The sequence below is a fragment of the Pan paniscus genome, chromosome 10 (genome assembly GCF_029289425.2).
Source record: "Pan paniscus chromosome 10, NHGRI_mPanPan1-v2.0_pri, whole genome shotgun sequence".
Lineage (NCBI taxonomy): Eukaryota > Metazoa > Chordata > Mammalia > Primates > Hominidae > Pan > Pan paniscus.
In genome coordinates, this window is record NC_073259.2 from 104,876,054 (window position 1) to 104,889,165 (window position 13,112).

Sequence of the window (13,112 nt, forward strand, 5' to 3'; positions counted from 1 at the left end):
TCTTTATGGAAAAAAGTAGAGAGATTTCTCAGGTAACTAAAAATTGAACCACCATTGGATTCAGCAGTTCTACGACTGGGTGTATATCCAAAGGGAAATAAATTATTATATCAAAAAGATACCTGTACTTGTATGTTTATTGCATCACTATTTACAATAGCAAATATATGGAATTAACCTACGTGTCCATCAATAGAGGACTGGATAAAGAACTACTCAGCCATAAAAAATAATGAATCATGTCTTTTGTAGTAACATGGATGTAACTGGAGGCCATTATCCTAACTAAAATAACTCAGCCAAATAGCACATGTTCTCACTTAGAATTGGAAGCTAAACAATGAGTAAACATGGACATGCACAGTGGAATAATAGACATTGGAAACTACAAAGAGTGGGAGGGTGGGAGATGGGTAAGGGTTGAAAAATTACCTATTGGGTACAATGTTCACTATTTAGGTGATGAGTACTCTAAAAACCAAGACTTTGTCACTAGCCAAATATATATATATATATATATATATATATATATATATATATATATATATATAAAATAACAACATAAAAAGAAAGTTGGAAAAAAACAAAGGCTGTTTTATTGAGTGCAGTTGGACAGTCCAAGGCAAAGTATTCAAAGGCCATAGAAGACTCAGATGGATAAGGATGATCAAGTGCAGGAAGTCTGAGCAAGCAGAGCATTGAAGAGCAAGACACCATCAAGTGAAAACACAAACTTGAATGGAACTGAAACGGTATTTGGAGGTATGTTTATTTAGTGCAGGAATCCGGCCAGTCTACAAATAAGAGATGTGGACCTAGTACTATTTTCTGGAAGACTTTATACCCCTAATAAAAGCTGTACTCTGTTTCAGGTTCCCAAACAAACAAGCTGTGCATTTTAAGACAAGCTCAGTCCTAGCAGGATACTGAAGGAAGACTTAGGGTTCCTGGGAAAACTACCAAGTCATAATAAAAGCAGAAGCCCAATGATCAACTTAGATGTTGGGAGTGCTGTAACTCAGGGACCGTGCAGAGGCCCAGGGATTCCCTTTGAGGTGCTCTGGATTTTGGGCCTGGTTGACCACGCAATTAGCTAGAGCCTGATCCTTCAGATGGGGCCCAAAATAACATCCAGCTTCAGGGAGCTTGGGAAGGCAAAATCTGTTTAAGGGAGATAGGGACTGACATTTGAAATGGCTGTTGCGACTCAAAGTGTGGCTGAGAACCAGCAGCACTAGCATCCCCTGGAAGTTCATTAGAAATGTAGACTCTCAATTCAGACCCACTGAGTCAGAATATGCATTTTAATAGTATCTCCCAAGTATTATGCACATTCAAGTTTGAGAAGCACTGGTCTGTGCCATTGCTACTAATGCAGCTTACAGTTCTAATGATGATTCTCCATTGCTGCATCATATACTAGGTTCCATTGGAAACCTTCTCTGACTTCTCTTGGTACCACCCAAGGCAGAGTTCAGAACTGAAAAGAAACTAAGAGAACATCTATTCAATACTCACATATTACAGATGAGGAAGTAAGGTCCCATGTGGGTAAAGTGACTTGACCAATGCTGCAACTCATTAGTGACATAAACAGGAATGAGAACCAAACTTTTCTCATCCCTACTATTGATTTCTTTACAAACACATATAATTTAGCTGCTTACTAATTAATAAAACATTTATTGAGTACATACCATATGCCAGGTATTTTCTTAGGTGATTAAGATACAAAGATGAGGAAGTCAGGCAATCAATCCACCTAGTACAAGAGAGCTCGTCTTTCACTTATTCCTGGGCTATAAGGGATTCTAAACATAAGACACATTTTAAATTCAATAGTCCTCAGTGTTTTTCAAAACCATATCACTTCTTTGCCATTGAAAAACTAGTCTTTGCAGAAGTGAGTAAGGGAGCATTGAAAGTTCCATCATGAGTGTATTTCTCCTCCTGAATCCACCCTGAAGTATGAAGGTGATATAGGGTGAAACTGGCCCCTTGAAGACTGAAGACAAGCTGGGAATAGAACTAAGTATTAGTGGATTAGGCAAGTACTGGCTGGGAGATCGAATGGGAAGTCATCTTGGGATTAGCAGTAGGTCTAAGAGAATATGAAGAATGAAGCACCAAAGAAGGGTAAGGAGCCAGGAGTGATCATGAGCTAAAATAATGCCTTAGAGAATTATTATTGCTCTAAGCACTTCACATGGACTCATTGAGTCCTCACACCACCGATTCATGGAATAGGGATTACACATCTCCATTTCACAAATGAAGAAGCCAGAGGCATGAATGTTGACTTGCCCATAGTCTGTGTTTGCATTATGACTATGTAAGTATCATTCATGGCTAAGCCAAATAGGTTACTGCTTCCTTTATTTCTGCCTTCTTCTTTCCTGAAGAAAAAAGTTGCCTTATCTTTAACTTAGAGTCAGTCTTTTGCCTTTTTGAAAGTTTGGGAAGAATCTCTAATTCTTCCCAAACTTTCAAAGAACTATACAGTCTTCTCCATTTGGTCAAACTCATCAGCATATCTTTCAGTTCCATTGTTTTTCTTCTTCAGAGACATGCTCTGCACTGATTGCTCTTATGGCTCAACTATCATCTTAAGAGTCCCATTCGTCACCCTATTGCAAATTCCTTCCCCTCTCTCTAAGTTGGGTTCCCTGGGTCTCCTGTTTCTGTCTTGAGTTACTCTCTTGTGTCAGATGAACACATCTTCCAGCTTCCTGAAAAAGGGTGTATTCGAGGTTCTAATTTTTCAGAGTACTCACGAGACTTCACAAAGAAAGGATAAGGCATGGAAGGCTAAAGAAAGCACAGGTGATCATTTGAGACACTCAAGATATCCAGGGGCAGCTTTCAGAGTCTCAGTCACATAGGACACAGTTCATTTATGGATTATAAACCACCAAAATATGGCATATCGTGGTCTCAAGCTGCTCTCTTATCTGAGGAGGAGCCTTTTATATCTCTGTTTATGTAGTCAAAAACACGTGTGAGCCCAGACTTAATAATAGAAGTGAAGATAATAGATCCAGCTACCAATCATTAGTATGCACATTTTCTATAAAAAATGCAGACCAGATGTTACAGGCTGCTCCCTGGTGTGTTTCAGACCCTAGAACAGGACTGCATTAATTATGGGTTAACACATTTTATTCAGGTTTGTCCAAGGGCCAATACCGTGACTACATTCCCCTTATACGCTAACAGGGTTGCAGCAAACTAACTGAGATTACCCAGGAGGTAAAAAGACCTTGAATGTCCAACAAAAGATCTTTATTTTAATGCTTAATTCATTGTTTTCTTGGCATAAAATTCTAGGCTGACAGTTATTTTCCCTGAAAATGTGAGGGGCATTATTCCACTGTCTCTGGCAATCTTGCATTGCTGTTGAGAAGTCTGATCCCATTCTGATTCCTAGTTCTTTATTTGTGACTCTGCTAGCTCTCAGTCTTCCCTCTGTCCTGTATGTACTGAAATTCCATGGTGCGCATTGGTGTGAGTCTTTCATCTGTTGTGCTGGATATTTAGGGTGGCCCTTTCAAAATGGAAAGTAATATTCTTCAGTTCATGGACTTTTTTTATTTAATAATTTCCTCCCTCTGATTATCTTAGTACCTTTTGGAATTTCTATTATTCAGATATTGAACCAATTGGATTAAGTGTTTACTTTTCTCATTTTTTTCCCTATTATCTACGTTTTTAAATTTAGGTTTCACTTTTGGGGAGATGGATTCAACTTTATATTTTGAATCTTTTCTTGATTATTTAGTTGTTTTGATCATATTTTCATTTTTAAGCGGTCTTCCTTGTTCTCTGATTGTCCCATTTTGTTAGTATCCTGTTCTTGTTTCACAGATACAATATTGTCTTTCTTCTATCTGAGGATATTAATTATGGTTTCATTGGAGTTTTCTCCTGATCTTTGTCTTATATCTTATTCTGCAATTTCCCTTCTGTTAGTTTTAGTTTTTGCCTTTCATTTCCTGTCTAGTGACTCTTGACTGTCCACTTATGTTTGAAGTGAAACACTAAAAAGCATATTTAGTTAGATATTGACTTGTGGGCCTCATTACAGGATAACTGCAGAAGGAGCCAGCAGTTTCACTGGAGGATGATGAAATTTCAGTACCTGTAGGTCTTTTCTCTTTGACATATCAGTTTCCCCAAAGACAATTCTGTTAGACTCCTGCCTAATTTACTACATTCTGAGAAGGGGCTGTTGTGGGGTAGCAGGATGTCTCTCATTCAGAATACAGACTTTCACTTAATTCCAATGTTTTTAGTAAAGCACCTGAGCGCTGTACCTGACATCCCTTAGCATAGATCCTCTCTGATTTAACATGAGCAGAGAGCAAAATAGAAGAAGTTCAGCCGGGAGAGAGGAGGCAAGGGAAAGGAGGAGTCTCCAGGTTGTACCCACCCAGATGAAAGGGAGGTTGTCTAATGTTACTCCCTGTTTGCAGTACCACCTACTCCTGCCTTTAAAGGTACCTGAGCCTCCAGTTCCTGAGCTTCTCAGTGTTCTCAGTCATGCTTGTTGTTGGCAACCCCTCTGAAAACACTTAGGACACAGCCTTTCCTCTCTGCTGAGTCAGCTTTATTCTTCCAGGTGCTTTCTGTCCTTCATAGTGTTGCTAACATCTTTTGTCTGCTTCATCTCCTCTTGTGTTCTTTCTGTCCTTGTGTACTTACGCCTTTTAAAAATACCTTTACTCTTATCTTAGTTTACTTTGTGAGGAAGCAGAGGTAAAGGCATGTGCTTTTAGGGGTGAAGAGAGTTTTTTCCCCCTCTTCTAAAGATTTGGGTCTAATAAAGTCTACCAAAATAATACTGACAATAGATAGCTTAACAGGAGAAAAAGCATACAAATTTAGTAATGTGTATAAGCACAGGAAAATAACAAAAGAATGATTACCCAATTACCCAGAGAGATTCAGAAGCTTATATACCCTTCTTCAGGTTTCTTTCTTCAGGGAGAGGAAGTTGGGGATATGGGCAATTTTGAGGAGTCATCAATGATTTTTACCAGAACTGAATGGACCCAAAGGGTAGACCATAGTTTTTGAATGATCTGTTTGAATGGGACCAAGAACAGACAATAGCTTGTGGGAAGTTATGGGAAGAAGAGGGGTAGCACAACACTGCAAACAAAGGTTGTCCGATTATGCAGATAAAGTCTCCCAGGCAATCTCTCCAAGCTGCCCTCAGAAGAATAGACAAAAACTCTGTGTGGGCATGGTGATGACTTTTAGTCTTTTCTCCTCTCTGGTGCTTAATCTTTCTTGGTTATTTAATGAGATTCCTAGAAAGGGAGCTTCAAGACTATTGTACGTCTTTTGGAAGAAGTTTTCTCAGGCAGATACGGGAACCTCCTGAGAGAGCCCCTACCTGTGCTGGGTTAAAAGGTCTTGGTTCTGAGGTAGTTTCTAAGGCCTTCTAACGCCCTTTGTTACTTTGAGGCTCTGTTCTCTGAGCCTCAATATGCCTGATTACTCGGTTTTGATTGGCAGCTCTGGACAATAGCTTTCTTATATCTGAAATGAAGGAATTAGACCAGATTATCTCTAAGCTTCTGTGACTCTCAAACGCTACAAATCCATAACTAAGTAGGTGCTATAACATATGCAACTGACTCTAAGAATTGTCAGAATCCAAACAACAGGGAAATTACTAGAGCATGAATCATCAAGGGACGTTTCATCTTAGCTGTGGTGGCTAGAAAGCTGTGTGTGGATTGGATAAAGGGAGAGAAGAGGAAGGCAACAGCATAAGTGAACTCATAGAAATGACTATGCCCACTTATGGGAACGGTACACATTGAGAAGTAACAAGGAACAAAGTTGGCTATTTACCAGGTGTATGCTTAATACTTACTGTAGAGGGCCTTCAAAAGCTGAAATATAAACTTAATTGCAATACAAAATATCACTCTTCAAAAATAATATCATATTGTTACCAAATAGTATTTATTTTCATCCTACAACCTTTGTACAATTCTGGTTCACATCATTTCTCTTTCAGGTAAATTGAAAACCCAGTTTTTCTCTTCTAAACAGATACTTTTCAAAGTACAGTGATATTATTTTGTGAACTAATGCTGTAGTTTTTGAGCTAAACTCTAATTTTGATGTCACATTTTATACCCCTTTTATTTTTCTTATAGGTTTTATTGTTGTATGCATATAATTTGAAGCCTCTGAAGATTTCAGATGTTAGACATTCCACTTATAACAGTACATGTGTTGGCTCTTTATGGATTCCACTGAATAGGCAAGTAAAAATTCCACAACTCGAATTGTCTTTGTTGTTATTTCTCATGAGAATAGACTCTTTCAGTAATTGGCAAGGTGTAGCATAGGAGACCTGCTAAAAGGCACTTCTAGAAGAATCTTCCTTTTGTTTAGAGGAATATTATATTGCAGTGCTTAAGAGCATGAACTCTGAATCCTGCCTGCTTCATTCAAATACCAGTTGTGCCCCTTATTACCTTCACAACCTTGGGCAGTTTATGTAACCTCTGTACTTCAGTTTCCTTATAGTAAAATGGGAATAATACTAATAATGGTACTGAGGGTTGCTGAAGGAACAGTTCATACATGCTTCATAGAGATTACAGAGAGCACAAGGATGTTGTCTGTACTATATTTTGCCTGTAGTTTCAGTGTGGTTAAAAAATAATTGAATGTGGCTTTGTATGGAGTTTCAAAATTAAGCCCAAACTCCACTACCTCCCTTGGCCCACCTTTCCCTCTGTGCCCAATCAGAAGTCTCTGCTTCATCTAGGTTGTTTTCCTCCCTCTCCATCAAACAGGTCATCTCTCTTAACTTTTTGCTCATGCCTCGTTTCTCTCTTCCTGTTTCACTTTACCAATTTCCCTGTTGTTGTTTTTTCATTTATTACTTAGTTTATTTTTGACTCCATTGTTCATTGCCCTTCTGACCTTAGCCGCCATTTCCTCCATTGTAGGATGGAAATGATCATAACTGCTCTGCCTGCCTTTCAGGGTTATTGTCAGGACCAAGATAGACAGTGTGTGAACATGCTTTGAAAAGCTTAACCACTAACGCCTGTTCCATCACTAACGCCTATTCCATCACTAACGCCTGTTCCATCAATGGCTTGGTAAACAGAGAATTAGTGTTTCTCTGTCCTTCCTTTGAGAGTCTTGTTTATGTTCCACGATTTTCATTTTGAATGACTTCTTGGCATCACCATGAAAGAGACAAAGGCTGTTTCAAGTGCTGGGCATATTTTCAATTATTCAGTCAATTTATTTGTTCCTTCTTTTCTCTCTTTTCTTCTTTTCTCCTCTTCTCTCCTGTTCTTCCCTTCCTTCCCTCCACTCCTCTCCTCTATATTTTCATTCAGTCAATTTATTTTCTTCCTTCTTTTCCTTTTCCTTTCTTCTTTTCCAAGGGAAATGGTCAAAAACTTAGGTACAGGCTACAGACCAGCATAGCTAAGCAACAAAATCAGGTAATTCTGCACGTGCTTTGTAAATCCAGAAATATAGATTTTTTTCCAGCCCCATATGATGAAAATGATTATAATTTCTATAAAGTAGAAAGTCATCAAACTGATAAGCTGCTTTTTTTTATTCCAAAAAGTTTTGAATTTTGGTGTACTTCTGATCAATAGTAGGGCTACTAAAATTAGTGACAAGCCCCAGCCACTGAGGCCATCACAGAGGACCATGCCCAACAATCTTTTATCTCCTTGTCCTTTGGTGGCACTGTGAAAATAAACTATTTCTCTCATCCTGGGTGGCATTCCTTATGTTCTTATGAGGCTCAAGATTAGTACATGGGAAATTGGTCCTGATCATCCTTTGGAAGGCAAAGTAGGAGTAAAACAGGTCAGAAAAAATAGGCCAGAGAAGAAGAAACTTGGATAACCTGCAAATTGGGACATCCTCCTTCTGTCATTCACTTCCTCATCTCCTAGTTAAGTTCTCGTAAGAAAAAGTATATTTTAATCCTTTGCATTTTTTTACAGCAACAAAGGAAACAATAGTGTTCTCAATGAACAGACATAAAGCCTTCTGTGTAGTTCTATCTAAATTGTGCTGTTGTGACCAAAATCAAGTTCCTTGCCTACTGTCTCTGCCTTTAAACCTACAGTCATCCATGTTTCTACTTACAACTGGGTCCTGCCTTCCAGGCCACGGCAGACCCTGGGAGAGAGTGCCTAGGAGTCAGTAAATGAGAGCAGCAGCTGTGGGGAGCCCAGACGGGATGGTAGATGCTTGTTTGTAGTGCCAAGGTTTAAAAAGCTGGAACAGGCATTGACCTGGAGGACAGAAATGAAGAAGTACGTGGGAGGACAGGGAAGTGAGGGGCAAATGCATGCCAGAGCACAAAGGGAGGGAGCAAGATGTAGGCAGGTGCAGTCATGGGGTCCAGGCCTCACACCAAGATTCAAGTCATCTGATGTTGCTCTTTGCATGAGGACTCAGCCTGCTTTGCCCGGTCTCAGATTGCTCTTTGTGGAGCTAGATGGGGCCATTTACTCTGCCAGCACAGGCAGTGAAGTTCTGGACACTCATGTACAATCTGGAACCCAAATGTCAAAGAACGGTTTATCCTTCCTAGAATCCCAAGTATTATAAAGGAAAGCTATGCTATTTGTGGAAGACAAATAAGACTTCTTTCTCTAGGTATTAGAATAAAAGAATGGCGTTTTAGAATACTATCTTTCTTTCATGTGGTTACTTGTGGTTAAGAACATACATACTTATGTCATTTCATCCTTACAAAAGCCTTATGAATTGGATGAAGTAGATTTTCTTATTCCAGTCTTACAGTAGAAGGAACCTCAGGGTCAGAGAGATTAAGTGAGTAGTCTAAGGTTTCATGGCTAGAGTTTGAAGGAACCAAGCATGACTCATCAAGTCTTTCGCCTCCTCATCTTCTTTTCTCTCCAATGCATCAGGCACCTTTTCCAGCATTATTGGAAATGACCTATTTTTTTTTTAAGTTTTACTTTAAGTTCTGGGATACATGTACAGAACGTGCAGGTTTGTTACATAGGTATACACGTACCATGGCAGTTTGCTGCACCTATCAACCTGTCATCTAGGTTTTAAGCCCCACATGCATTAGGTATTTGTCCTAATGCTCTCCTTCCCGTTGTCCCCAACCCACCAACAGGCCCTACTAGTGTGTGATGTTCCCCTCCCTGTGTCCATGTGTTCTCATTGTTCAGCTCCCACTTATAAGTGAGAACATGCAGGGTTTGGTTTTCTGTTCCTGTGTTAGTTTGCTGAGGATGATGGTTTCCAGTTTCATGCATGTCCTTGCAGAGGACATGAACTCACTCTTTTTTTATGGCTGCTAGTATTCCATGGTGTATATGTGCCATTTTTTCTTTATCCAGTCTATCATTGATGGACATTTGGGTTGATTCCAAGTCTTTGCTATTGTAAATAGTGCTGCAGTAAACATACATGTGCATATTTCTTTATAGTAGAATGAGTTATGATCCTTTGGGTATATACCCAGTAATGGGATTGCTGGGTCAAATGGTATTTCTGGTTCTACATCCTTGAGGAATTGCCACACTGTCTTCCATAATGGTTGAACTAATTTACACTCCCACCAACAGTATAAAAGTGTTCCTGTTTTTCCACATCCTCTCCAGTGTCTGTTGTTTCTTGACTATTTAATGATTGCCATTCTAACTGGTGTGAGATGGTATCTCACTGTGGTTTTGATTTGCATTTCTCTAATGACCAGTGATGATGGGCTTTTTTTCATATGTTTGTTGGCTGCCTAAATGTCTTTTTTTTGAGAAGTGTCTTTTATATCCTTTGCCCACTCTTTGATGGGGTTGTTTGTTTTTTTCTTGTAAATTTGTTTAAGTTCTTTGTAGATTCTGGATATTAGACCTTTGTCAGATGGATAGATTACAAAAATTTTCTCCCGTTCTGTAGGTTGCCTGTTCACTCTGTAGGTTGCCTGTAGTTTCTTTTGCTGTGCAGAAACTCTTTGGTTTAATTAGATTCCATTTATCAATTTTGGCTTTTGTTGCAATTGCTTTTGGTATTTTAGTCATGAAGTCTTTGCCCATGCCTGTGTCCTGAATGGTATTGCCTAGGTTTTCTTTTGGGGTTTTTATGGTTTTCGGTTTTACATTTAAGTCTTTAATCCATCTTGAGTTAATTTTTGTATAAGGTGTAAGGAAGGGGTCCAGTTTCAGTTTTCTGCATATAGCTAGCCAGTTTTCCCAATACCATTTATTTAAACAGGGAATCCTTTCCCCATTGATTGTTTTTGTCAGGTTTGTTGAAGATCAAATGGTTGTAGATGTGTGGTGTTATTTCTGGGTTCTCTGTTCTGTTCCATTGGTCTATGTATCTGTTTTGGTACCAGTACCATGCTGTTTGGGTTACTGTAGCCTTGTAGTACAGTTTGAAGTCAGGTAGCGTGATGCCTCCAGCTTTGTTCTTTTTGCTTTGTACCGTCTTGGCTGTACAGGCTCTTTTTTGGTTCCATATGAAATTTAAAGTAGTTTTTTTCTAATTCTGTGAAGAAAGTCAATGGTAGCTTGATGGGAATAGCATTGAATCTATGAATTACTTTAGGCAGTATGGCCATTTTCACGATATTGATTCTTCCTATCCATGATCATGGAATGTTTTTCCATTTGTTTGTGTCCTCTCTTATTTCCTTGAGCAGTGGTTTGTAGTTCTCCTTGAAGAGGTCCTTCACATCCCTTGAAAGTTGTGTTCCTAGGCATTTTATTCTCTTTGAAGCAATTGTGAATGGGAGTTCACTCATGATTTGGCTCTCTGTTTGTCTATTATTGGTGTATAGGATGACCCATTTTTTAATGGGTAAGTTTTTCAAGTAAACTTTAACAACAAATCTTTGCAATTAACTGTTGCCTTTTTAACAGAAAAGTTTCTAAGCCATACTATATAAATTCAAATCCTCTTATATGTAATTACATTTTTAACTTTTTATTGCTGAGAGCTATCGTTAGGACAATCAAGTGTTGCACAGTGGTGCAGATGAGGATGCTGTGAAAAATTGGAAAATTGACATTTTTGCCTATGTTCCTGATGTCAGTTTGTTTTTGGGATCATTTGCTTCTTTTGCATAAAAATTTTCTTCCTTCCTTGAATGGAGACATGCATGTGCATACACATATGTAAACACATGTATGCACATGTGTGTTGTGCCTGTAATGTGGAGTCACTGGGGCCATGCAGGTGGCTGTTTGCCTTCTTCAACTGTAAGCCTTTTCACCTTCTGCCTCCACTCCCCTGGTCCACTCTGCCTTCAGGGCATCACTGTTAACTGGTGTGTGAACCCTGTCTTCAGCATCATTGCTAGTGCCCTCCTTTGGCTTTTACTTTTCCATTTTTCTTGATTCTTCTCCCTACCTCCCTTCCTCCACCCTCTTCACTCCCATTCCCGACACACATGCAATACACTGAATTGTTATGGGTCCCTTGACTGACCTTTTAGAGTCATTGCTAACTTGTCATAATTCTTACCTGCAGGTCAGCTGGATAGTCAGAGCATGGCATTAAGACTTCCATAGGATTAAATCTTTTGTTATTGCCTAGATTTTGTTTCACCACATAGATAATTATTTTCTTTATTTTCATCTTCAGCAATATTTTAGATGTGTGCCTTTTTTATTGTGCTTTTGCAATTTCTAATTATATTTTTATTTGCATGTATGACAAGACCATAAACATAATGAAAGTTAAGACTGTGTCTCTTTGCTCATGTTTCTTGAATAAAGGGAATTACTGAATGAATGATGCTTGGCCATATCAGAAATCTAATCGTTAAATAACTGAGGGCTTACTTTATACAAGTTATTGATTCTGCAAATAAATACCTTTCTTTCTTTTTTTTTTTTTTCTGTCTCGCTCTGTCGCCCAGGCTGGAGTGCAGTGGCGCAATCTCCGCTCACTGCAAGCTCTGCCTCCCAGGTTCACGCCATTCTCCTGCCTCAGCCTCCTGAGTAGCTGGCACTACAGGCGCCTGCCACCACACCTGGCTAATTTTTTGTATTTTTAGTAGAGACCGGGTTTCACCATGTTAGCCAGGATGGTCTCAATCTCCTGACCTCGTGATCCGCCTGCCTCGGCCTCCCAAAGTGCTGGGATTACAGGCGTGAGCCACCACGCCCGGCCATAAATACCTTTCTTAACTCTTCAAATAAAATACATAATATATTTGTTATTTTCAGGGTTATTGCAATTCATGAGAAATTATCTAATCTTGCTCAAATAGCCGAACTATCATTGCCAGCAGCTCCTGAAATTACCTCAAATGAAAACATATATGAAGTAGAAGTGGAAGAGGAATCAGTTGATAATGAAATGGAAGTAAGTTGTTAAATAATGGAAAATGACATTGCTATAGATTATCTTTTATATCCTCAAAGCAGAACTACGTAACTGGACTTAAACTCTGTAATTCTTCTGCCTCTAGTTTATTCAGAGTACGAGACAGACTCAACTTTTTGACACATATGTAGTGTGTCTTCTGAAGGTCTGAAGGTCTTCTAAGCATACAAATTACAAGAATTTGATGGTGAATGAACACAAACGAATCCAGATAAATCGTTCAGCTATAGCTGTGAATCCTAAGAAATAATGCTTTGTGACTTTGCAATATTACTTTTATCTTTTTTCACTCTAAGTCTATTGTTTAAACACTTTTATTTCCCAAATAATATGTGAAGAAAAACTAGAAATATAGATAAGCATATTTTTTCAGACTTTTTATATTACATATATTTTTTCTAACAAAAAAGGCTGTTATCCGTATAGTATGCTATTAAGTCTGATCACACAGCTGAGTTGTTTTTCAGATGACCGATGTTTATATTTTGGAGGAGACGGGGGTTTTCTGTCCCCTCCTGAGTTCTGAGTTCTCCTGGGGCACAGGAGACAGTTATATGGAGAACAAAATGTCAGCATCATTCCTGATAAAGCTGATTAGTGAACTTGGCTTTAGATGTGTGGCCAAATGAGCATACTAATATTTTACCCCTGAATTAGCCAGACTTGCCCACCTAGTCATGCAGTCATCTGGCACACCTGTGTAACCACAGGGTTTCCCCATTTCCCTTCTGCCC

The 13,112-nt window shown here is 38.9% G+C and overlaps 1 protein-coding gene across 1 annotated transcript in view; it reads left to right on the forward strand.

Moving 5' to 3' along the window:
• CFAP54 (cilia and flagella associated protein 54) overlaps positions 1-13,112 on the forward strand; it is a 397,088-nt gene that overhangs the window by 324,249 nt on the left and 59,727 nt on the right. Inside the window, exons 65-66 of the mRNA XM_034934266.2 lie at positions 6,174-6,280; positions 12,219-12,357. Coding sequence (XP_034790157.2) covers positions 6,174-6,280; positions 12,219-12,357 — 246 coding nt within the window. The remainder of the gene's footprint in view (positions 1-6,173; positions 6,281-12,218; positions 12,358-13,112) is intronic.